This window comes from Cololabis saira, chromosome 19, assembly GCF_033807715.1.
Source record: "Cololabis saira isolate AMF1-May2022 chromosome 19, fColSai1.1, whole genome shotgun sequence".
NCBI classification, from domain to species: domain Eukaryota; kingdom Metazoa; phylum Chordata; class Actinopteri; order Beloniformes; family Belonidae; genus Cololabis; species Cololabis saira.
Window position 1 is genome coordinate 16,262,191 of NC_084605.1, and position 27,747 is coordinate 16,289,937.

The 27,747-nt window shown below is 44.8% G+C and overlaps 1 protein-coding gene across 1 annotated transcript in view; it reads left to right on the forward strand.

The window, feature by feature from the left end:
- Positions 1 to 27,747, forward strand: part of LOC133419557 (PH and SEC7 domain-containing protein 1-like) — a 117,973-nt gene that overhangs the window by 66,016 nt on the left and 24,210 nt on the right. The window contains exon 11 of the mRNA XM_061708774.1: positions 26,057 to 26,100. Within this exon, the coding sequence (XP_061564758.1) occupies positions 26,057 to 26,100 (44 nt within the window). The remainder of the gene's footprint in view (positions 1 to 26,056; positions 26,101 to 27,747) is intronic.

The window sequence follows — 27,747 nt, forward strand, 5'->3', positions numbered from 1 at the left end:
ACCAAGAAAACTGTATACTTTGACGAGAAGCATCTTGTTTTTCCATTCTTGACTGTGCTTGGAAATACACCCAAACTTGGCTGTGAAGGTGGTTCATCAATTGGAGGGGTACCGCAGGTTGACCGGGAGAGAGCGCTGGTGCCGGCTAGCTAGAGTGTGAAGAAGTGGGCTGGGTGGACTCAGTCCGAGGCACTGGCAGTGGCATGCCTTTTCAAGTTTTTTTTTTTTTTTAAATAACTAATCAATGAACTCTGTTTAGCCATTGTTGTGGCGATAAAGTCAGCTGCAACGCCGGCTAGCTTGCTGGCTAAAGGCAGCTCAATCTGTCGGAACCAGAGCAATCAATTAAGTCCCGAGGCTCCCTACAACTTGTTTTGAAAGTTCTGTTTTAATCAGAAGAAAAAAAAATAAAGGCTGAACACAAGTCAACAACAAATCACGTTTATATTTATACCTTTTCTCGTATAATTTTTTAGAATATGTTTATGTGAAACATGTATTTTGATCAAAGTTGGCTGCACGCCTGCCCTGGACAGGTTGCCCAGTCCATCACAGGGCCAATTCTGTATTAATGACAGTTAATGGACTATTCCAGTACTGCATTATATTATCATAATAATACGTCTACCTTGCAAAAGAATGATTTGAGTGCCGTAAACTTTCACAGAAGAAGTCAGAACGTTTAGCTCTCGATGCCAAAGTCAATACAAATGGCTGGTACTCCCCAACTGCAGCATCTACACTGTAAACATCCTGGTTACCATATTGCTGCTCTGTTGTCATCGTATTAAGCCCACCCAGGTACTCTGCCTACAAGGATAGACTGATTCGATTGGCTCCCCAAGACTTTTGAGCGTTTTTATTAGGGCCCAGCTGATGAGAGCTAGACGATTAGACTTCTAGGCCAACAATCAAGCACAATTAGAAATAAATGCAAACATGAGCGGCACACACATTCAGCATCATAATTGAACTAATCGTGGCTTCATCCAAGCTTCTAACTTAACGATGGCACTGCCCCAGTCCTACATCGTCATCAGTCATCTTTAAAGGAATTAGCATCTCTGGACTCTCTCTTTAACTGGATCTGTGTGCTGGGTGGAGCTGATCAGGTGGTGTTGAGGGAGGTTTCTTTTGACATTCTGGGGGAGCGCAAAGATGCTTCTTTGAATCTACAGACTCCGTTATGGATGTGGATACGGACAATTGCTGGAGTTATGCATCATGATTGTCCCCATTATTGTGCCCACAGGCAGGACTGTGGTCCATAACATCAACATATACTAAAAAAAAGGCTGCTCTAAAAATGCAGGTGAACCCTCAGATCTAACCATATTTTGTTTCATATTTCACAAAATAAGGTTCCAGACTCGTATATAAAAGTGTTGGAGAATTCGTTTTTATTTTGTTGATTGAAAGTTTCAAGCATGGCCTCAAGTTTTTTGGGTTTTTTTGTAAGTATTCTTGGTTTTCTCTGGGGTGGGATAGGCTCCAGCAGACCCCTGTGACCCTGCAACGGATAAAATACGGGTATAGAAAATGGATGGATGGGTGGTTTTCTTTTCTTTGTTTTTACTGAAACCCCAAGAAGAACAGACTTACTTCATATAGTAGTTTCTTAGTCATGAGTTCCTGTGACTTGACAGAAATGAGATTGCAGTAAAGTCAAAAGCTTAATTAGGGATTTATAAAATCATGCATTTGAACAGTTGATTATGCCAAACTGGCTTTATATTGTGTGCATCATTAAATCCAGTAATGGGATGGATGGATGTGCAGGCACAGCAAAACACTGTCCACTCAAGTACCAATGCTTGTTTATCTTAATCAGTGTGTTCGTCTTAATGCATTTATAATGATCCTATAAATTGTCTTCATGTCTCTGGAATATATCTTCTCCCTTGCTTATCAAAAGCAGCGTACTCATCAACAGACCTGCGACATACCAGCATTGTTTGAAGCTTAGCTGAAGGCCAACCAAGAAATTGGCCCCTCACATTGTGCCAAGAGCACGATATGAGGGGCAGAGAAAGAGAGAAGTTTGAGAAACATAAAAATAGCATAATTTATCGAGATTTTATGATCAATACCTTCATTGGTGGCAGGTCAGGGTGCCAGGGTTGAGTATAAAAGCAGCATCAAAGAATAAACTACTCAGTGTTCAACTCCTCCAGGCAATCATTTATCAGTTTCAACAAAAGCATTTGTCAGTGACAAGTTTCAGAGAAGTTAGATCTAAATCTTGTGTGAGGTGACCTAAGGGGTAGAAAGGTATCAATGAATAAAATGTATTATTAATAATATGAATCTTCCAACACTTAAGATAAATGACGGGGGAAAGATTTGACGAAATCACTGTATCAGTGTTGGATGTGTGTGTTGCCGTTGGATGTGTGTGTAGCCGTTGGATGTGTCTGTAGCAGTTGGATGTGTCTGTAGCAGTTGGATGTGTCTGTAGCCGTTGGATGTGTGTGTAGCCGTTGGATGTGTGTCTTTAGCCGTTGGATGTGTCTGTAGCCGTTGGATGTGTGTGTAGCCGTTGGATGTGTGTGTAGCCGTTGGATGTGTGTGTAGCCGTTGGATGTGTGTAGCCGTTGGATGTGTGTGTAGCCGTTGGATGTGTGTGTAGCCGTTGGATGTGTCTGTAGCCGTTGGATGTGTCTGTAGCCGTTGGATGTGTGTGTAGCCATTGGATGTGTGTGTAGCCGTTGGATGTGTGTGTAGCCATTGGATGTGCTGAAGCTGTTGGATGTGCTGAAGCTGTTGGATGTGCTGAAGCTGTTGGATGTGGGTGGAGCCGTTGGATGTGCTGAAGCTGTTGGATGTGGGTGGAGCCGTTGGATGTGTGTCATCTGCATAGCTATGGCAGTTTATTTTGTTGTTTTTTATAACTGGTGCCAGTGGGAGCATGTAGATGTCAAACAGAAGAGGTCCCAAGATGGAACCTTGGGGAACTCCACATGTGATTCTTGTCTGCAGGAATCCCCAGTCACAGCATTCATGCATGATTTTGCTCTTCATATGTCCTGTAACATGAAGACACATGTTGTGCAGTCTTGTCATTTTTTTATTTTTGTTTACAGAGGGTGCATTATAATTATTATTTACTACTTTTTGTCAAAAGAATGTCAGCTGATTGTTCTTGGTTGTGTCTATGATGGACTGGCTGGCCATCAGGCGCACCCTACTTCTCACCTGATGGCCACTGGAATAGGCTCCAGCTCCGATTTGATCAGAAGTAGGATTTAAACGGTTTTTGCAGTGCTGCAGTATTTGCAGGTCTAACAGGTCTTGCAGGTCTTTGTTTGACTTTGTGAATGTGTAACACAACGTACAAAAATTAGGATAGGAAAGATTAAGACTTGTGTTCCCACTGCCACAGTCAGCTTTTAAGCCTTCATAATCACTTCATTGTTCCTTCACCTCACCGAAGCAGCAATCATGATTTAAAAAAAAAAAAAAAAAAGCTGCTTTATACTGCAGCTCCCTGCAGAATATGAAGCTTTGGCTGCTGGTCCAGGATTTTGCTTTAGAAGAAACTTTCTGCATTTATTTTGCAATTCAGGGATGCATGGGTTTGCACACCCTCTCACTCTCTCTTCTCAGTACCGCTGCAGGCTTGAAGCTTGAAGTGGGAGCTAATGATGCTCAGAAGTAGGTTACCAGCCCGCAACAGAGAAGGAAACAAGTTCTGCTGAAAGGAAGATGTTTCACATCTCAGTCAGACGCTGAACCAAACTCCCCAAACCGTAATTAGGCACAGTGATTATGTGGAGGGGGGGGGGGGGGGGGGGTCAGACTCATCCATTGATGAGTGTGACTGAAATCTGAACTGGACTGAAATCTGAACTGGACGAGTAGCAGTCCTTCACAGCCGTGGAAAAAGACTTGAGGACAGATACTACTATTACAATTACTACTACTGCTACTGCTATTGCTACTACTACTACTACAACAACTACTACTACTACTACTACTACTGCTACTATTACTACTACTGCTACTGCTACTGCTACTACTGCTGCTGCTACTACTGCTACTGCTACTACTACTGCTGCTGCTACTACTACTACTACTGCTACTACTGCTACTGCTACTACTGCTACTACTACTAATACTACTACGACTACAATTACTGCTACTGCTACTGCTATTGCTACTACTACTACTGCTGCTACTGCTACTACTGCTACTGCTACTACTACTGCTACTACTGCTACTGCTACTACTGCTACTACTACTACTGCTACTACTACTACTGCTACTGCTACTGCTATTGCTACTACTGCTACTACTGCTACTACTACTACTACTACTACTACTACAATTACTACTACTGCTACTACTACTGCTACTGCTACTACTGCTACTGCTACTACTACTACTACTACTGCTACTACTACTACTACTACTACTACTACTACTACTGCTGCTACTACTGCTACTACTACTACTACTACTACTACTACTACTACTACTACAATTACTACTACTGCTACTGCTATTGCTACTACTGCTATTGCTACTATTGCTGCTACTGCTGCTACTACTACTACTGCTACTACTATTAGTGCTACTACTGCTGCTACTGCTACTACTACTTCTACTACTACTACTACTGCTACTGCTACTACTATTAGTGCTACTGCTACGACTACTGCTACTGCTACTACTATGACTACTACTGCTACTGCTACTACTGCTACTACTAATCAGTACACAGTACACCTTGGATTTCTAAATTGTTGTTTCCCAATTATGGACCTCAAGATCCTCTGCCCTGCATCTTTTAGATCTTCCCTGCCAACACCGATTAAAACAAATGCATCACCTCCTCAGGCTCGTACAAGTCTGTAAATGACCCATTCATTTAGTCCAGGTCTGATGAGGCAGTGGAACATGTAGGGCAGTGGGTCCTGGGGACCTGGAAAGGGAAACACTGCTCTACATGGTTTTTGTGCAAATCACTTGAAACAGTTTGGCCACCAGACAGGTTTTCTTTTTTCTTTTTAATGTTCTCACCCTCCTCCACAGAGTTGCAGCTCCCGCATTCATCTGTAGTCGATGGTATCATTAACATATTTAGATGAGGGACATTACTTTGGTCCTAAAGAACCATGAAATACTTCCTCCAGATCAGACTGGAAGCAGTCATATTAAAAAAAAAAAAAAAAAAAAGATCATTCTCCAAGTCTCTGCAAGTTTCTTGTGCGGAGGAAAGCATAGTGAGTAAGAACCACAAAGCAAATACAGGCATGATGATAGAGCGACATACAGGCTCAAGCAGCTCGAAGGGAGCCAGGGGCTAAATGCTGAGAGATGATGCAAAAGAAAACTGAGGTCAATCTAAAACTGCATCTGTGGAAATTTGAGAGCAGAAGTCGGGCACCAGGGCAGCCTGGATTGGCCCTGTTCAGCACTGCTGGGATGCATTCATCACTGTTGTCACTTGTTTCTGATAAATCAAATTTGGTGGAGATGCAGCTGAGAATTTGTAGCACTGGATCAATGACATCACTCCCAATGATTCGTTGTCGTAAAGATGATACTTCCTGATTACTCCTCCCTGTGTGAACAAAACAAATCACTACAGTATCTTCAGCCTGTCCAGAATGCTGCCGTGAGGCTGATGACAAAACCTCCCAAGTTTTCACACGTCACCTGTTTACTAATCCAGCAGCTTCAGAGTATAGAGTATACTTATATAGAGGGAATGCGTATGACGTCACAGATGCGACTTCACAGCGGGTTTTGTGCGATGGCAAATACATCGCTGCAATTCGCAGAAACAACTGGATTCCAGGCACCAAAACGTGGATTTGCGGTTCCCATTTTGTATCAGGTAATTTTGGATTTTTGGGTAGCTAATGTTAAACGGTCAAATCATAAAGTTCGGTGTCTTCATTACTTTAATTTCGCCAACAAATCCTGCCTTGAAGTAGGACCAAGCGTCAAGACTTTTGTATGCCTTCAAGCTTTGCTTCGTGTATTTCCCCGGTGTAGAAATTAAGTACATATAAATATCAGGAAACTCGATTCGTGGCCAAATATAAATGTCCATGGACCACTGGTTCTGCGGGTAACTGTACGGGTCACTGTCAAGTCCAACTGCCTTTAATTTAAGCCGATAATCGGCTGTTATCCCATCTTTTCCACAGTTTCCCTACTAGTTGCAGCCATTTTTGCTGATGTTTTACCACTCAGTGCGAGTAAGGGGGCGTGGTCCAGTGGGGTAGTGACGTGAATACATACCCTCTATTAGGGAGCCTCTGCAGCCTTACGTCCCCAGCAGGTCCCTGAGATCACATGACCAGGGTCTGCTCGCTATCTGCTCGTTACAAAGCAATAGTGGCTGAAAACTAAAGGTGATAGAGCCGTGGCAGCAGTGTATCTATATGTGTGTGTGTGTGTGTGTGTATGTGTGTTTGTGTGTGTGTTTGTGTGTGTGTGGGTGCATGTATAGTTTCACTTTATTATCCCACTCATGAGGGGTAAATAAGTTAATTTACTGCCTCAGTTTTGCAGCTTTACTGGGGGGGGGGGGTATGTTGATGCTTATAAATTTCACTCCGGTCAGTAGCTCGAACCCCTGGGGTCGGAGCTTAGTGCTGTGTAGTCTCTGCGTTCCATTGCTGAGAGATCAACTGTGAGTAAAACAGTGCAGCTGTCTGCTTCTAGTCAGTAAACAAACTGTAGCTGCTGTGTGGAGCCAGACTCCGGTCCTCCGACCGTGTGTACACTCCACGTCAGACTGGGTATTGATTGGTACAAATTTTACACTAAAAATAGAAATATGGTGCTATTAAACGTGATGGGGCAGAGAAAAAAAAACGGTGAGTGTGAAGAGGGGGCAGCTGCTGAGGTCAGCAGAGACATGAAGCTGGATGCACTCCCCCCGTCCCCGAGCTGTCTGGACTCGATGACAAGCGGAGGAAGAGATGTAGATAGGATGTGAAATATTGCATGGGGTGTTGGGAGGAAGGAGGATCACTTGTCCCATCGGCCTGGCGGCTGATGGACAAGTGATAGGGAGTAAGGTAGCAGAACTATTAGATACATTCAGATCTCCGCCACTATAGGTCGACTGTCTTGAGCAGGTGTTTCCCCGTTATTTGTCCAAACAGCTGCAGTCTCTCGATTCCTTGGTGCTTTGCTCCGATGCACCATTTGGGATTCAAGCCAGAAGCCCACAAGCTTTAATTAAGGGCTTTCAGACCTGTAGCCCGTTTGTTTTGTTCCGATTCAGGGGCTAAATCGATACAGTTGTTTCGTTTTTCGTTTGTGGCGTTTGTGTTCGCAAGGCAACCGTCTGTACCATACGCGAACCAACTGTTCTCTCATTGGTCAGAAATGAACGAGGGGAGTTTCGAAGGAGGAGTTTCCTCTTCCGTACCCTGGGAAAAACAACAACTATGGAGCATCGTAAGCGAGTGTGGTTAGTTTGTTTCTGTGTGTTTCTGTGTGCTGTGTCAATTATGTTCTCACTGCAAACGAACCGCTCCAGGTCTGGAATGGAAGCGAGCCGAGACCACCTCTCCTAGGCGATCTTGGCTCGCTTGTTTTGTCCCGCATCCGAGCACGATTGCTGTGTTGACATATACCAAACAAACCAGGGGGAAACGCTCCCTGTTTTGGAACAACTGCTCCAAACGGGACAGGTGTGAAAGCACCCTAAGAGAGGAGGAAGCGTTGTGAGGACACAAGGCTTGCCCACTCCTGCAACAGGCTGTCACCCTGATGCAGGGGGTCCAACGCGAGCCTCAGTCCCCGCGGGCTCCCAGGACGTCCTCCTTCCACCTCGCAGAGACCCCAGAGGGGACGCAACCCACATCTCATCTCAACATAACACTGATGTCCAAAGACGGATGGTGTTCACGGGGGAGGAATTGTTCTTTTCTTGTTGTTCCTCACTGGGTGTAATAGCGCAAAGATACACATTTTATTGTAATGATTTATATTTTGTAAAAACAATGATGACAAACAGAATAGCAAGAGTACTCTGATGTGTACAGTATAAATACCATTGTGGGGAATGTAAAATGTAAACGTTTGGGGTTAGCCAGTTTTCCAGCCAGCAGTGAGTCCCACCTCTTTAGTTGGACCCATTATGGCCTAAACCCAGCAGAACACATAATATCATAACCTCTTATAGGTTTGGTTGCCAGACTTCGGTCCAGCTCAACATTGCTCTGTGACCTCCCCCGGGACCTGCTCAATGTTTACTTTGAACTACTAATTACTAGTAACTGCTGAGTGCATGATGTGCAGGGGGAAGTCTGAAGGTGGAGGAGCTGGTTGGGAATAAAGCCCTTCTTTCCAGAGAGGGAACCTCCCCTGGTTGTTATAAGAGCTCTGATTACAATGAGAAAAGGACTCTACGGCTACCTTGATTCATTACCTCATTAAATATTTGTTCTTACAGGGTGAGAACTGTTTGTTTTATTTATGTTCCCAAAATAAATAATGGATCTTCGATTAATATGGAAAACATCTGTCATGTGTGGAGTTTCTCTTACTTCAGCCACATGACACCAGGACTTTCTGCTGGTTTCCACGGTCGTTGGGTTCTGTTTAAAGTGTGTAACCAGAGTTGCATCTAAGCTTGCTACATGCTTGTGAAAGCAGCAAAAACCAGGGCCATTAGAAAACAGGAAAACAGGCCTCAAGAACGTCAAGAAAGATCCGATGCAGAAAGACGTATGGTTAAAATGATTTCTGCTGGTGACCGCTGAGGGAACAGACGCGAGCCATGGTCGTACTGGCTCATCCCTGCCTTGCAGGCTAGAGCTTATCAAGGCTGTAACCTACAATAGTTCACTGGAAGTGTGCTTTCCTGTGGTCAGGAGCTCTGCAGGGGGTTCTGGGAGCATCATTTTTGACGAAGAGCGTTAGCACCGCCCTCTCCACCTTTAATCAAAGGCATGCCTGATTCAACGTAAAGCCTTGCTCCTTGATTTGATTTGATTTGATTTTTATTTTGTACATGTAAAAGACAACAATTAAAGAGAAGATAAGAAAACAAAACAAAGCAACTAAAAAAAAACAACAAAACATAGAATTTCATACTTTAACACTTAATATCTTCATTACAGGTGCAAAAAGGAGTAGGAAGAAGTGTAAACTTATTTAATCCTACCCTCATTCACTAATCATTTATTAACACATATTTATAATAAAGCTATACTAAATAGCTATAAATAGCTATATATAATTATACTCACACACTGTACTCACACACTTACCTACAGTATACATACATACACATAGTTGAGTATTTCTATATATTTGTAAACACATGCCCATATAAATATTTATATAAATGTACTTATTTACACCATACTATCTCTATATTAACTCCATCTGCTCTATATCTATATATATTTACTTACACACGTATTCACACATATACATATACATATACATACACCCAAACATACCGACATACATACATATATATATACATACACATACACATGCATACATACACATATAATTAGCTGCCCATTTCTGAACATAAATATAAACAAATCTACCCATTCACCCAATAGTGTTATCTGCAGGCCCCTAAAGGCCGCTAAACCCCTTCCTCTTTGTACCTGGTGAAAATCACGTTTTTATATTTGTTTTTAAACTGAATAATGCTGGACATTGTTTTAATTCTGAATCCATTCTGTTCCATAGTTTAACTCCACTGACTGATATAGAAAATCTTTTCATTGTTGTTCATGTTCTACGAGTCCTAAAATTTAGAGTACCCCTTAAATTATACCTCCCCTCTCTGTCATAAAACATTTCCTGTAAGTGAGATGGTAATAAGTTGTTCCTAGCTTTATACATGAATTGTGCTGTTTGGAATTCCACTATGTCAAAAAAGTTGATTATTTTAGAATTGAAGAATAATGAATTGGTGTGTTCACGAAAACCAGCCTTATGAATTATCCTTATGGCTCTTTTCTGCAGTATGAATAGTGGTTGCAGTTTATATGTATTTCCCCAAACATCTAAACAGTAACTTAAATAAGGCAAAACCAGGGAACAGAACAGAATTTATGGCTCCAATCAGCAAATATATCCATAAAGGTGTGGTTTTGAGTGGACCTGTGCTGAAGTCCTGCATGGTGTTTGCAGGTTGAGTCTGTTCCTTATTTAACTTGTAACTTTTCAACTGTGTTCATCACACAGGGATGTTATGGCGCACATTTACAACATCAGGGTCTTCTAGTGTTATTCTTTTGCCAGTGGTCTGACTGCAGATATGTTAGGCAGCGCCGAAGAACCGAAGCACCTTGAGCAACCTGATTTCCACTGCACGTCCACCGGTCCTGTGACGGTCTCAGGAGTCCATCACATCAGATGTTGACTCATCTCTCTTCAGGACCAACATTATTCATCATTTTTATCATTAACAGCTAGAGTCCACTTGCTTCGCCTCCTTGTCTTTGCTGCCATCATTTGGCCTAGATACTTTGTAGCCTTGATTTTTTTTTTTTTTTTCCCCTGCGGTGGTAAACAGCCATTTGAATTTGAAGCTTGAACTTATTTCGTTTCAGTTTTTGACACTTGAAATGTCATTTTTGGCATCTAATACAGAAGACATAGTGGTGTATGAATACCTTGGAATAAACTGGTTGATCTAAATATGATTTGAGCTTCATCTCAGAGTTCTTAAACTACTAACACACAGATGATTATAATGGTTTACGCTGCCTCCACCAGGACCTTTTATTCACCGCTGCCCGTTTCATGGTCCACAGGGAATAGCATCTGTTCCCCTCCGTGGTTGGGTGAGTATCATGGAGATGACGAATGTGTCTCATTTTTATTCTGATTCTCTGTTAAACATACCCCAGTTGAACGTTTACAGTGTCAGAAGAAAACATCTGTGAACATCATCTTCACCTCGGCTCTGCACAAGACGAGTCTATCTCCTCTTTTTTTTTTTCTTTTTTTTACCTTGTCTGCACACATATTAATGTTTAATACCATGTTGGTAAGAACCTAAGGCATATGTGTTCATTGTTACTATATTTATCTCATCAATATATATACATATATACGCATACATACGCATACACATACATATATATACACATACACACCCAGTTTTTTTTGTTTTTTTTTGGGGGGGGGGGGGTGACATCCGCTGCTAATCAAGGACGCGAGAACACACATGGAGGCGCACGTCAGGCACTGGAAATCTGCACAAAAAAAACAGAAGAAACAAAACCGGCACGGAACCGGCCAAAACACCGCAGGCGGGGCCCCCACAACCATGGGAAGAGGAAGCCAGGGAACCCACGGCGGTGGACCGCTACCCAGACGAGCCCCACCACCCGGCCCGGGCCGGACATGTGGCCAGGAGGCCCTCACCCTCCAGGCCAACGACCCCCAGCCTTCCCTGAGAGACAGAGCCGCCCCCGCCGCCAACGCGGGCAGGCACACCCGCCCCCACAAAAGCGGCCCTCCAGGATCAGAGGGGCGCCCCGCCGCAGAGGAAGCGGGGGGGACCGGAGACGGGCCCGGAGAGAGGGAACCCCCCAACAGGGCGACACCCGCTCGGGCCCGACAACGGAGGGCCCCATACCCAGGCATCCCATTCATCCATCCATTCATCCATCCGATTCCTATAATAATAATAATATAATATACTAATAATAATAATAATAATAATAATACCAATAATATTAATAACCATCTTTGTATAGTAATAATATTAATAAATTATTCAATTTTGTTGTCCTGCCGATGGAGGCCCAAATCCTCCATGGCAGGACCCTTTTATACCGCATTCTCACCGACAAGGACGCACAATCACGCACCATTTCCCCCTCCGCGGGGGGGTCCAGCACCGCCAGAAGGCATCCCAAGCTGCACGGCGAGCCCCGCCAGGCTCAGTCACCTCGACCCGCCCGTCCCAGGCCGACGAGGGAACGTGGGTGCAATAAAAACAGGGAGGGGGAGGTCAGGGTATCATATTGACAATGACCTCCCCCTCCCGGATGCTAAGTATCCTTGTTAAATGTATTTATTAAATGTTGAGTGTGCAGTGTCTACGGTGTTATTAAAACCATGGGGCGGGGAGTACCGGGTCACGCGGGACAGTTTCCCCCATGCCCCGGACCCCCCCGCCCCTTCGCCTGTGTGCGTGTGAATCGTGTAGGGGGGGCAAGAGGGGGAACGGAGGCCTAAGCCATGAGGCAGGGCCAGCAGAGCCGGCCCTGGAAGATGCCCACGCTCCCCCGCCGGCCATCCAGGTTGACTGGGGCCAGGGCCCCACTGTACCTCCATGAGCGCCCCCGGCGCCATCGGAGCCCCCAGGCAGAGGGGGAAATGGCCCAACATTCCTCCATTCATACTGACGACTTAAGACATAGACACCTGAGAAACATTCCACCCCGGCGCCGCGCCCGCCCGCGTACCGCCCAGCCAGGGGACGCCGGCCCCCCCGGACCCGGCCCCCCCAGACCCGGCCCCCCCAGGAAACGTGAGCTTTTAATGGCGCTTTTCCACAAGTTCCTACTCGGCTCTATTCATCTCATCGCCTGGTTTCTTTCCCATAACAATCCAGCACCTGGAGAAGAAGTAGGAGGGTTGGAGCGAAGCTGCTGTGACGTATTTGATTGTGTGATCTAAACGAAGAAGACAACAACACTAAAGATGTAGAACCTGGAGGAGTTGATATATGTGCTGCTGGGTCTGTGGCTTGTGTTCGATATCAAATTAAAAAATGAGAGTGAAAGAAACTTCAAGCGGCAACGGTTTTTCTCAGCGTTGCTGAAAAGTCAGCTGGGAGCAGCGAGCAGCTATGAAGTGACCGAGCGCCTGGTAGATCTGGTCGTTCCTTATCGCCTGTCTAGATCCTTTTTTAATTCTCTCCTCAGCCACCAGGTTTATGAACATCTGCACCTCAGAGTTGGATCATGAAACAGACTTTGCTGCGATGACGTCAGATGCAGCCCGACTCAGCCGCTTAGAACCTCGACAGAGTAGTTACAGAAAAGTATCTACTCGGCACGTTAGACCGCTAGTGGAAAAGCGCAAAACCGAGGCGAGGCGTGTCGGGCTGAATAGGTGCTAGTGGAAAAGCGCCATAACTCTACATCCAGTTGGTGCATGAGGTGAAGAACGTGTGCAGACGGACTGCCATCCTCACGGATCTCGTTGTCCTGTGTCTAACACTTGGAGACAGTTGGAGAGGAACCTTTTCCCCAAAGGTTTAACAAAACACTTCAGGAAGTTTCCGCATTAATCATGCAGAACCGTGAACCACATGATTTAGCTCAGTCTTAATTAATTCATGCAGTTCTAGCCGTTTGTGACTGTTTATGTGGCGGATGCTTCCTCACTTAGAGGACTGCGTCATGGTTCACCCAAACAGAGACCGCCTTTCTTCAGGGGTCTCAGGAAAACAAACACCTGTTTGCAGAATGAACCTGCAGGTGTGAAATTACCCCTAAAATAAACACTAAAGAAGCTCCACATTTGAAGGGTTCAGATACTTGAAGCTAGTTTGAATTATAGAGGCAGAGGCGCTTTTATGATGTTTTCAGATTTTCTTTTGTGTTTTACGCACAAACAAGTAAGAAGCCAAACAAATGCTTCATCCCAAAATTCTGAACCTTTAACGACCAGCTGGGTTGCAGGATTGGTCCTGGCTGCTCCCTGGAGTCCCTGCTCCGCCAGCGTCTTCCGCCGGCGGCGAGCGCCGCTGCATACCAATCACAAGTGCAAATACATTTTAGAAGAAGTGTCTGTATGTATCAGCTCACCTGTGTGTTTGTGAGAGAGAGAGAGAGAGCACAGAGGAGGCGGCTGGGGGGCTGTGATTTGCTGGTGACGACGGAGAGGGAGCAGGGAGGGGGGGAGGGAGCTGCGCATTGACGAAGCCAGAAAGCGGGAGGCAGAGGGAAGGAAAGCGCTCTCCCTTTCAGCTCCTTCTCCTCTGCGACTCAGGCAACCAGCTCTCCTTCCTCTGCTCCTCTTCCTCCACGGCAGCCGCAGGGAGACGGGAAGGAAGGGAGAATCGGATTGTTTTCTTCCAAAAACAAGAATTTGCAGAGAATCAACAGAGAACGGGATGAGGGAAGGGATGGGAGGCATCAGCAGGAGGACGGCAGCCTTTTCTCCTCTTCTTCCCCTCAGACACCCACAGCCGCCGACCGTGCGATGTGAGGAGACCAAAGCCAACAGAGAGAGTGAGCGAAGACACTGACTGAGAGAAGTAGATCACGGACGAGGGGAAGAGAATTCAGACTTCTGCTGGAGGATGGAGAGCAGAAAGAAGTGATGCAGATAATCTGACAATCGGCACTGACTGTTAAACTGAGGGATCCATTTTTCCTGCCAAAGCAACAGGAACAATCAGGCTTCGTTCCTCTTTTACTGCCTTTTGAGAACTCTTTTCCTACCTTGAATCTATTTTGTTTATATCTCCGAGCTTGTGAGGAAATCAGGGCGCTCTCTGGAATTCCTGCTGGGAAGTGTGAGGGCGGTTGTCCATCCCTCCCGCCCCTTCTGCATCTCCCTTGTGTCTTTTTGACTGTGTGTTTACATTTATATAATCCTGAAGAGCTCGTCGTAAACCCTCACGTGTCCTTCACTCCTGAGTGCCACATTTGGCACCATCTGCTCCACGCTGGCTGTCCATTCACACCTCTGCCATCTGTGAGCGAGCGTTAGCCTGCTTTCCTTTATGAAAGCATTCGGACTGTTGAGTCTGTGGAAGGAGGCGGATCTATGCACCCAGGTTGCCGTGAGCTGCAGTTTGGTTTTTCCTCGCTTGTTCAATCGGAGGGAAAAGTTGGGACTGATTACCACCTGCAGGAGAGAGAGTCTCGCCCACTCCCAGGATGTATAATACATGGCTGCCTTGTAAATAATTCAGCATTAGACGTGCACCCCAGTGTTGCCTTGTGAGTGGCGACATCAAGAAGGGAGACTAAGGGTTTGATGCCTGCTGATATTCCGGTCCGCTGATGCCGTTTACCTATCTGACAGCAGCTTGATGATGTGTTGCCTCCCTCCGAGGCCTCTGTGGATCACCGCCTGCTCCCTGTCTTAGCTGGAGCCTCCTCCAGCCTCCCCCAGCCTCCTCCACCCTCGGCTGGACCCCTCCAGAGCATCCCTCTGCTCAGGTTTCTGCAAATAAGGACTGACTGACTCACCAGGGGCTGCTTGAGCGTCCAGTGGGCCTGAGACGGGCCCCCCCCCCCTTCTAGTCCGTGCTCTCGGACAATGATTGGTGTCAACAGCCTGCACTCAGCAGGACGACTGCGTTCACGTTCACTGTGCACCGTGCGATACGGGAGGGACTTCCGGATGATGGACCCGTTCCGCTATCCCAGAACCCCGCGCTCGCGCTCACTCAAACCCCTGGTGTTCCCAGACCTGCTGGGCAAGGCTCAGGACGGCCAGAACCACCCGCAGGCCAGGAAGAGGAGAAAGGTACTGAAATCTGTTCCATTTCTTTATTAATTTCTAATACAGAATATTTCATCCCAGAAAACATCTGAGATGAAATTTCCTTCGACTTTATTTCTCACTAAAACACCTGACTGTGATGTTTGACCCAACATAACCCTGGTTAGCAATTTGTGATCCTTAAATCTGACCCGGGGTCAGTTTTCCTCAGCGTACCAGTTGTTGATGACCTGTTAGTGGTGCTGCCGGGCCAGACGCCACCGGCAGCAACAAACACTCGGTGGAACAGATCCACCAACGCTCCCACCTTCTGTCACTTTGTGACGCTGATTAAGCAGGTATTGGAAATCGTTACTTACCGTCTCCCGGAGCCTCCACCCCGATCGTACTGACCAATAGATACTTTACCTCCATTTACAGAATCTCACCGTTGTTAAAAACTTGAACTTGAAGAGTTTCTGTTTTTAACGTGTTTCAAAACTTAAAGGAATAATTTATCATATAAAGGCTGAGGTATGGTTCTGCGTCACACCGACGCAGAGCACACGCCGCAGCCGTGACGCCGTGCTGAACCCTTCTGACTTCTCCGTCTCTCCATTTGGTCTCGGTGCAGTACCCCCCGCGGCCACTAGTTAGCGATCTTTTCTGAATGGTTTATCCGACTTTTTCTGGTCACAGTAAATCAAAGAAATAAGGACAACTATTGTGCAAAAAACAAAAACAAAAAAAATCACACATAAATGAAGAAAAGAGCCCTGGAAGTTCACTACTGATTCAAACCGGAAACCGGAAATGCTTCGCTTTCAAACGAACCAATCACAGCCCTCTCGGTCTGCGAGTGGACGGCGTCTCCTCGACGCGTAGTTACAATTTTCGGGAGGTGCACGTCAGTGACGGCGCAGGTGACGGCGTGTCCTCTGCGTCGATCCAAACCACACGCCGTAGGCACGGCGTCATTTTGACGCAGAAGCATAACTGAGCCTTAAACTGGGCTGCATGTATATCACTCAAGTGAGATATCCTGATGTCTGAAAACACGCATGCATGGTTAAACACAAGGGAAAAGAGCAATATCTGCCATTAGCTCACGCCGATTTAGGTCAGTAATAATAGAAGAATCCTCAAACTCACTTAGAACCGGTTACTTTGTGAAAACTAAAACTACTAGAACAGAAAAACTCAGGACACCGATGTCAAAATAAAACTGTACAATTAACAATGTTAGAGTGCAGTTTGATCATATCTGAGTTGATCTTTCAATGTAAACCACATGTATTTTACTGTGAGCCATCTGTAGGGGGGAGTTGACGTGGGATGATACGTTTTTGAGTGTCCTCCCAGCGTGTGGGGTTAGCACCACGCAGCCTCGTCACCGAGCCCTGCGGCAACTTTAGAAAAATTACATGGTTAAAGTTCAGTCCAATTAATCTGCTACAGTCAGAGTAAAGCAACACAAAGAGAAATATATCATTCTAGTTTGTAGAGCCAGTGTTGTGCAAGTTCATACTTCTCATGAACTAGTTCAAAGTTCAGTTCACATAGTTTAAAAATGAATAGTTCACATTCATACTTCACTTTCATTTTGAACTAGTTCAAATTCAGTTCATTTCAATATTTTTAGGTGAGAAGTACGAATGAAACGCCACCCTATCCTAAAACTGTTCACTGTATACCAGGGGTCTTCAACCCTGGTCCTCAGGACCCCCTATCCTGCATGTTTTAGATGTTTCTCTGCTTCAGCTCACCCTGATAAAAATGACTGTGTCATTAACAAACTTGTGCAGACCTGGATGACAAGCTGATGACGGCCATTAATTAGAATCAGGTGTGATGATGCAAGGAAACATGAAAAACATGCAGGACAGGGGGTCCCGAGGACCAGGTTTGAAGACCCCTGCTGTATACAATCTCTCTCTCTGCATCTCTCTCTTCACGTGTCATTCATAAAGACTGCACCGGGCTCGGGCCGCCGTTGCCATGGAGCTGGAGCCCGTTGTTATGCTAGTGTGCGCTGCATTGTGGGTAATGTAGTGTGAAGTTGTCGTCTCGTTGAGTATTTTAAATGTGCGCCATCCGCTGCTGAAATGAGAAGGAGGATTATTCCGTAATAAATGGACCTAAACAGTGAAGCTGAAACTCACATAATCTGAACAGTTCAAATTCCAGTTCGTGATCTGCAGAATGAACATGTTCACTTTCAAGTTCTTTATTTGCAAATATGTTGCGTTCAGTTCAACGTTCTCACAGAAATGAACATGTTCAATGAACGCGTTCATTTGAACGCGTTCATGCACAATCACTGTGTAGAACCAACTATCCTGACAGCAGAGTGGGTTAAACCCGTTGGTAAGTGATAAAATCAGGATTTGAATCCTATCAGAGTGAGAAAGCTCTGGCCGGTGTGCTTACACCATCTCAGAGCAGCTTAAATGGGCTAACAGGATACACCGCAGGGCTTGTTTTTTCAGAAACAGCCTGTTTAGAAGTGAAACGTTGTGTGCACAGTGCCGATGGTAGATATTACTGCCACCTTCCAGCTGTGTCTCTGCGTTAAATCAATCCGCTGAGTGACGACGGATCCCAGTGACTCGTGTAGATGTGGTTCCCTGAGCAGGTGCAAAGCTCTCTAACCCCCCCACTGTGGGAGCCGCATCAACATGTGGAAGTAAAATGATGATTTGGCCAGGTGAATGATGATGATAATAATAATAATAATTATTATTATTATTATTATTATTATTATTATAATAATAACTAGAAAATTTCAGGAAATTTTGATATGGGCATGCCCTAGTGCACATTCATCCCCTCTTGCTGCTTTGGTTTGGGGCTGTAGTAGTTCTGTTCGGGGTGGTCATTCCTGTGCTCCCCACAGGGGGTGTGGTTTAGGGTTGTTAATAAACCACACCCTCTGCTTCAGGGTTGTGTGGTTTAGGGTGATTAATAATGGCCAAGAAGTAGTTCAAGGTTGTTTATAAACCTTTGGGGATGGGGCCATTTGGCAGGCATTTTGACTTAAAATTTATGTAAATCACAGCTTCATTTAATTTGAATATGTTGTAGTCCACAGCGAGGCGAGTTCTGAAACATTTGAATCATGTCCCTACGATACCCTGTTGCCTAGCAACAAGCGTCCAAAGTCAAATGGACATTCTTTTTTTAATTGGAAGTTGAATATCTCAAAACTGTAATAATTGGCATAATGAGGGTGAAAGATGTTTTGGTTCGAAGTTAACCGAGTCGGGAAACATTTAAATGATGTTGCTATGATAAAGTTCGGCCGAGCAATAAGCGTCCCGCATTTTAACCTTTTTTTCTGCTTCTTGGCATCTAGCGTTGCCACGGTAACGCTTTTGGCTGAGAAAAGTATTGCCTTTCGAGGCAAGATGGATCCACATGTGTTGATGTATGCTATGTGTGGGTGCACGTTCCAGTTCAGGCTACATTAACGGATAGGTTTTTTTTTCACCATTGGTAAAAAGCCCCATCCGAATGAATGGGGCCATTTGGCATGGATTTTGACATAACATTTCCTTAAATCACAGCTTCATGAAATTTGAATATGTTGAAGTCCACAGCGTGCCGAGTCCGGGAACATTTGTACGATGTCTCAACGATAACCTGTTGCCTCGCAACAAGCGTCCAAAATAAGAAGAAAAGGGAAACCTTTTCTGTATACTATTATATCGCCTTCATTTTCATGTTTTTCCTCGTTTTTCGGGCGTGTTTTATTTTTTGGGCATTTTTATTTCTCATATCAGAGCGGGGTTATGCTGTACACCCGCTGGTGCGCAGTGGGACTTTTGCGACTTTAGCTTGTCAGCAAAATGTTAGCAACATTGCGCTTTGGGCCATTCTGGACGATTTCAATATGGTCATGCCACTACTTGGCATGCCCATAATAATAATAATAATAATAATAATAATAATAATAATAATAATAATAATAATAATAATAATAATAATAATAATAATAATAATAATACATTTTATTTAAAGGCACCTTTCAGGACACTCAAGGTCTCCGTACAAAAGGACAATAAAAACAATCAATAAAACATGCCAATCAATTAAAAACATAGCAAACTACAATACATAAAACAACAGTAAAGTGCAATAGTGAGGTAATTCCAGTCCCAAGATTATTGTGAGTATGCATGTCTGAAAAGGTGAGTTTTAAGTAGGCTTGGGCGGTATTACGGTAATACCGTATACTGTCGGTGTCTAAAAATAGCAGCGGTATCATTTTCAATACCGTCATGAAAAAATGCAATGGACTTATATAAGAGATAACAATTAAATATCAAATAAAAGTCATTTAATGCCAGTGGTGTAAAGTAACGAACTACAAGTACTTCGTTATTTTACTTAAGTAAGATTTTTGAGAATTTGTACTTTTATTGATACTTTCATTTTTCTGTACTTTTACTTTTACTTCGTTACATTTTCAAGGAAATAATCGTACTTTTAATCCGCTACATTTAAAATTGGACACGTCGTTACTCGCTACAAATTAAAGAACAGCACAGCGGGGGCTGATTTATGGTTCCGCGTTACACCGGCGCAGAGCTACAGCGTAGGGTACGCGGCGACGCACACTCTACGCCGTAGCCTACGGCGTAAGGTGTGCGTCGATTTAACGCGGAACCATGAGGCGGACGGGAAGGAAGGGGGGCGCGTGAATATACCGAGAAGGAGCCGCAGCTCCCGGGAGAGTTGCGCCGCAGAGGCGGGCCGGAAGGCCGGAGGAACCGCCGTCGCGTCGAGTACCGAGGAGGACTGAAGCCTGAATTATGGTTCCGCGTTAAATCGACGCAGAGGCTCGCCGTAGGTTACGTTGGTGTAACGCGGAACCATAAATCAGCCTTGAGCGGCAGCCGACGCGTGTCCATGAGCACCATTCTTTGATTCCACCCCTTCTAAGGTGGTTTTGGCATTTAAAAGTTCAAAAGTCTCATCCTTTATCAGCTGGGGTTGCTTAATGTTGTCACTGCATACTACAGGCTGGGGGTGGACCTGTCAGCGGGGCCAATGGGGTACAGCAGCAGTGATCGGCAAAGGGAGAAATTAAAATGGGGTAATGGAAACAAACACTAAAGGTGTCAGAATAATATCACCATTATTTAGAGTTGTAAGCAAATTCTTGGATTCTTCATTTCTTTGCAATCCTTTTGAAAATAATTTTGTACTTTGAATTTTGTACTTTGTACTTTGTACTTTGTACTTTTTACTTTTGTACTTAAGTACATTTTAACCCATGTACTTTTTGTACTTTATTATATTTAAGTTGAAGTACTTTTATACTTTTACTTAAGTAATTTTCTTAATGGGTACTTTTTACTTTTACTTAAGTAATTTTCAAGCAGAAAATTTGTACTTTTACTTAAGTACAATATTTTTGTACTTTTTCCACCTCTGTTTAATGCCTAAAATTGATTCTATGTCCAGTAGCACTTATGTGTGGTTGAATTTTCAGTTTTACTTAAATAGTTGAATATGTTTTAGCCTACATTTTGAGACTTTCCATAAAGTTTATGAACGTGATGTCATCACCTGACAGCGGAGGGGAGAGAGACGCACTGGGAGAGAGAGGGGGAGAAAGATGGGAGGTCGCGCACCGAGTGACTTGGTGTCAAACAAAACGACCTCGAACTAACAAAGTCAATAAAAACTGCAATTCTAAAAAAGCTGGAGGCCAAGTATGAATCTGATTCAGTGCACAAATTAATTAGAAAGTGCACTTTCCTCGACCCTCGTTACCGCGGAGGATATGAGACTGATGAACGCACTGGCTGAAATCAAGGCTGAATTACAGGCTGAGATCGTGAGCTTAGATGGGCAAGCACCAGCAGCAGTGGCCATCAGAATCCAAGAGACAGAGGCACAACCCGAACCCCCACGGAAAAAGATATCTCTGGGAACCCTCCTGCAAAAACCACCCGCTGCAGCGGCAGCTCAAGTTGGCACCTCAGAGGAGCGAGCCGGCGCTGAAATAACAGCGCCGGCTCGCTCAAATTGATTTGTGCGCGACTGTTGTATTTACACTTTTTTTATAAGCTGCATTTGTTGTTAATAAAAGTTGTTAATATTAAGCATGTTATGTTGTTATTGTTCAGTAATAGTGTTTGGTATTCAGTTTGTGAACGGTGAAGGCTCAAGCCAACAGTTTGGTAATACCACTTGAGGCTTACGTCATAATTTTTAATTAGTCACGGTAATACCGTATACCGGGGTAAAATGTGGAGGAAGTTTGACGGTATCAAAATTTGGATACCGCCCAAGCCTAGTTTTAATGTGGCATTTGATGGACTGGTAGAGCTGGGTGTCATCCGCATAGCAATGTAAGTGGATGTTATATTTACGGAAAATACAGCTAAGGGGAAGGAGGTAGATGATGAAAAGGAGGGGTCCAAGCACCGATCCTTGGGGTACACCAGAGGAGAGGGGGACAGGTTGTGATGTAAATGTTTTCAGTTGAACCTGCTGAATGCGGCCAGAGAGATAGTACTTAAACCAGTCCAGGGGTGTGTTGGATAGTCCAATGGCGGCTAATCTGTCAATGAAGAATGATCCCTGACATGTGGTGTCATTAACATTGGAGTCCATCCCAGCTGTGGTTGGATGAGAGTAATGACGAGGTTTTGCCTCATGGCCACAAAAGTGTGCTACGATGACTGCATGACTGCTTAAGCTGCACCCAAGATTTACACATCAGTTTGTTAGTTTTTTCCAGATATTTTCAAAGAACATGAGTTTTCCACACAGGACTCTCCCGCACACAGATCCCTGCGCTCGAGCTGCACTACGGAGTCACACTTAATATTTGATGGACACAACGTTTGTGCTACAGGAGCAGTTTGTTTTCTGCTTTGAAGCCAGCGACTCGTGCATCCCGGGAAGCTTATCTGTATTTCTGTGTGGTCATGATTATTAAAATGAACGACAGCATCCAGGTTAAAACGTCCTGTGAATGCAGAAAACTTACAGTGGAGAGGATGAAACAGGACTGACTCTGCAATGGTCGAGGCTGGATGCTCATCAATATTCATGATGCTTGGGAAGTGTTTGAAAGAAACTCAGTCAAAAAAAAAAAAAAAACTTAATTTGACTAAAAGTTGCAGAGGAACATTATTTTTTGTCATAATAGGCTGAAAATGTGGGGAATAGAGCAGTGATAATCAGCAGCAGTCACATCAAAGAGGAGCTGATGCTCTCCTACATTCATGCGGTGTTGGTCTTCAGGGAGCGGGAGCTGCAGGGCCTGAAAGCGTGCTCTCATCTGTCACATGTGTCCATCACCGCCTCGACCGCCTCGATCTTGAACGCTCTTGATGGCTTCCTGCTGTGCTCTGTCCTCCCGATCCTGTGCAGCCGGCCAGCCGTGAAACAGGGCTGCTGTATCCACCAGCTGACACGAGTCGGCGTCACGCGGGACTGTTGAAGGAGAGACGTCCGAATGCCCGTCTGTCAGCAGAAATCTGGAGGACGCTGACATCCCACGCGTGATGCAGCAGCTGACTGGCCCCCTCATTAAACCCTCCGTCGTCCTCTCAGCTCTCCTGTTCTGCAGCTCTCCTTCATGTGTTCATTGATCTGCTAATCAGTGCGTTTACATGGGAAATTTAATTGCTCTTTAATTCAGAATTAAAATTAATTCCGATTTAAAATGAGTAAAAATTACCATGTAAACACTTAATTACGAATGAAAATGGCCATTCCGAATTAAACTTAATTCCGAAGTAAGTGGCTGGTTTATTCCGATTTTAAATCCGAATAGAATCATTTCACGATCATGTATACACTCATTCCGCTTTAAATTAATTCTGGTCTTTCTGTGCTGCTCGTTCCCTTGCCCGTCTGTCGCGATGACGCTTATATTCCGCACTGGGCTTGTTTTCCAAACAAAGTTTCAAGATGGCAGCACGCAGTAAACGGTGGTCAAGAGCAGAGACGATTTATTTAATAAATAGCTTGGAGGACCTTGAAATAATTAAAAGAACAGATGGCAGGAAACATAAAACTTGTGAGCTTTTCAAAGTTGTATCGGCTAAGTTTGTTTTTCTTCCAGTAGACGTCATTTCCGGTAGACGTAACTTCTGGTCCGCCCCCATATCCAATCAGAATCCTTCCCAACCCCCAGACCTTAAGCGGAATTGGATAAAGCCGATCAAACGTGTTTTCCATGTAAACCTCAATTCGGGATTACTATTTCCATGTAAACTCGAAGGAAAATAGTTTAATTCGGAATTATTTAATTCGGAATAATTAATTCCGAATTAAAAAACATCATGCAACCGTGGCCAATGAAAGGAAAAGGGGCAGTTTCTCTTACCCAAAAAATGATAGTAATTGGTGCAAATGAGTAGCAGAGTTGGGTTTAAAGATGAGAAAAATTTAACCCAAATAAAACTTCCGAACAGCAGGCAGCACGGTGGCTTAGTGGTTAGCACTGTTGCCTCACAGCAAGAAGGTCCCTGGTTCAACTCCCAGGCCCGGCAGGGGCCCTTCTGTGTGGAGTTTGCATGTTCTCCCCGTGCTTGCGTGGGTTTTCTCCGGGCACTTCCTCCCACAGTCCAAAAACATGCATATTAGGTTAATTGGTGATTCTAAATTGCCCGTAGGTGTGAGCGTGAGTGTGTCTGGTTTGTGTGGACTGCGATGGACTGGTGACCTGTCCAGGTCCTGTCTGTAACCCCTGCCTCTCACCTGAAATGAGCTGGGATAGGCTCCAGCAGACCCGCGTGAGGATAAAGAGGATAAAGCGGGTATAGATAATGGATGGATAGATAATGGATGGATGGAAAACTTCAGAAATTAGAATATCGTACCTGCAGACAAACAAAGACTTTTAACTTTGTGTTATTATTCGCCCAAATCAAAGTGTGAGGAGAAGCTTCAGAAATCCATCCGTCCGTGCCGTAGAGTTTACACTTAGATCTCATCTTGATTGTTTCATTTTAAATCCATTGAAGTGGTATAAAATCATTAAAAAAGGCTTAATGTCAGGCTTGTGGCGACATACACCGATCGAGTGGTCGTCCAAGAATTTCAAGATATTTCACTCTTCCAGCTTAAACCACATGAAGTCTGAATCCTGTTGTGAGAAACAGGAGGGTTTCTTTTACCAGCGTATGCCTACAAGGGAGAAATGTGACTTTCACGTTGCTATAGTGACAGTTGTAAGATGGGGGTACAGTTTTGTACGGCTTGAGATTTTTACGTTGTCTCACTCATGAGGGTTCACGTGAGGCACGAGTCAAGATGGCTGCACGGTTCTGGGCGCTATTAATATAGCCCCTTTATTTGTGTTTACTGGGACCCATACACCTAAATTCTTTCAATTAATGTATATAAAGGTTTAGTCTTAAGTTATGACCTAAAACAAGGAGCCTGCATCGACCAAGAAGCAGGAGTTGTCGAGCAGAAGACAAGCTAACGTTAGCGAGTCTCCGGAAGTCGTGGCTACGCTAATTATGCGCTAATTATGTGCGCCGGAGATGGAGTCTTTGCAGGAAACGGTAGCCTCCATGTTGAAAGACTCACTTGAGCAAGCTTTAAGTCCGATTGAGAAACACCGGGCGGAGAAAGGCACTATCCTCAAGTCTTTGAATGAGAAATTGAAGGAGCATGCTGAAAAGTTCAACACAAAAAGTTCAAGCGGTTGGATAGCATTCAAGCTACCGCTCGTCAAAGCAATAAAGACAGTAGCACCTGTCTCGCGGAGCTGACCAAGCTTCAAAAGAAAATTAATTACGGTAGTATTAGTTGGAGGACAGACCCAGGAGCAACAATGTGAGACTGGTCAACTTACCTGTGAGTGCTGAAGGTGAAAATCTGCAAGGCTATCTTCAAAAGATGTTGCCAAAATGGATACCATCGCTTAAAAGCTCCCACAGCACCTTGGAGGTCGAAAAAGCCTGCACCTGCAACCTGTCCTCTTACACACTTCTGTGTGGACTTAACATTTTCTTTAATAAATGCCCCCCCCCCAACACAATATGCTCCCCTTTAATGCAATATTTCTACTGTTTCCGAGTTTTATGGTCTACTATGACAAAATAGCGATGACACATATTGAGAGATTAGAACGACAAAACGATGCACAAGTTAGGAATAAATTAGACAAAAAATGTACCTAAAAACTATTTTATAAAATAATACATTGTGCAGTTCATTTATTTCTGATGTTTGGACTTTTTGTTTTTAAAGTCATTTGTATGTAGGAATCTAACCTGCCATAGTAACACATTCATCAGACATAATCTATGTATGTATAAGATATATGTGGATGAATTCTTTGCCTCTGGAGTTTGTGCCATGGTTGACGTGAGCATGCATTATTGATAGGCTGATTAATCTGCTCATTTGTGTATTGGCTGGCCAGGTGTCGGGTTATGGCTGCGGCGCTGGCACCCAGCTGAGTAGCTGATTGATGTCGACTCAGTTCAGCTCTGGGCTGAGGGCCGTTTGGGTGTGAAAGGGGACGATATTCCTCTCAGTACAGTTTATTACATGCAGCCGGCTTTTTTACTGTGCATCTTTCCCAGAAAACCTGCGCCCTGCACGGGCTGATCAATCCTGAGCACATCTGCTCATATCCCTCTGAAAAAGTGATTTTCTTGTTCTCTCTCCTCAGGCGCTCTACAACTCAATCAAGAGTCAGAAGCTACAATGGACACTGTGAGTACCTCCAACTGACTTCACACGAAGGTTTTTAACATGTTTTCCCTGCTGTGGCTCTCTATCTTCAACACACACAGAAGAAATTATGTTTATTAATTGGCATGCCTTCTGTAATGACGCAACTGTTGTCTGGCATGGGAAGGAAACATCATTGTGTCATGGGTTGCTATTCTGGATCGCAGCTCCAGAGTGCCTCAGAGATGCCAATTAAGCGACTAGCTTTCCAAGCTTTGTTGCCATAGAGACGGTACCATGGATACGACTCCATGGCCACCGCATTTCTCATTCCTCCCTGCGTTCACTGAGCTGCAAACACACACACAGTAACACATGAATGAAGTGTACATAGAAACATCCACAGGAAATACATGTTTCTATGTGCAAACATGTTGTCTTCAGCCCCAAAAAGACAAGGCAGGAAGAGAATGAGTAACTCCATCTCAAATGGCTCTACCTGCATCCTGTACAAAGGTGTGACCACAGCCTCCTACCACTTTTCCAAAAATAGCTGCAGCGGCAGTGCTCCCAAAGCTGCTGGATAAAAGTGGTCAGAGCAGCAGATCGAGCTGGGGATCCGCTGAGAGGCAGGCGATCCAGTTCAACGTCTCCGCTGACACACAGATGCTTTTTAAACAACACATAGGAGGCCGGGGGGGCAGGAAAGATGTCATTCCTGTACATGTGAACACCACAAAGCAAAGGAGGGTCCACCTCCAAACAGAACCGGCCAGATGGAGATTCAGCCCACAGCAGTGGGCTTTTTCAAACGTGCACATTTATTTTAGCCACTGAGAAGAAGCTGTGCGTGGTGCGGCTCTGCTTTGAAACTCTTACTTCAAGGCGGAGCGCGCTCTCGCTTTGGCCGGCGTCCTCTCAGCCCTCTCACATGCTCCATGCATATTTCATCAGAGAAGGTTTCTTCCCAACGCTCAGTGACAGTTAAACTCCTAGTTTGCTGCTTTTGTTTGTCCTTGTGCGAATCGAGGTTGTGATTGAAGCATGGACACGGCTCTATTCTGCTCATGAAGCAGTCCAGAACTGGTTTATTCATTTACTGCCAGACCGCCCGGGGCCTAGAAAAGGTCCTGCAATGGAAGTGTGAATCTCAATCGCTGAAACAAAGCTGTTATTGTTTAAAAAAGAAAAGATTGGATCCCCAGCATCTCGGCACAGGTGTGTGCCTGTGTGCATGTGTTTGCTTTCGCGCCCCATCCTGAGCGGTGGATGTTATTTCACGCCCCCGCAGAGAAAACACGCACATGGCCGCTGTCGGCAGTGCGTTAGAGAGCGCCCACGTGCTCTTCACCCGCACACACATGCACTGCAGTCATACAGAGCGCACACATGCCTCCTGGCTGGGGAGCGGGGGCGAGGGGGGGCGAGGTGGCGGTCAGCGAGTTCTCAGAGGGAGGCGCAACAAGTCGAGATGCAGATGAGCGCAGATACCTGGTTGGCCACTAGTGGAAATGACGGACCCCCTGGATAAGATCCGCTTTCTAAAGCAGCAGTAACATCTCTTTTTGCGTTACAGATGTTTAAATGATTTTTTTTCTTTTCATAGAACCGGGATTTTGATCTCATTACTTATCACGGCCTGGATGGTCATTTTCATCTTTGGTCTGCAGCACGCTGTGTACGGAAGAG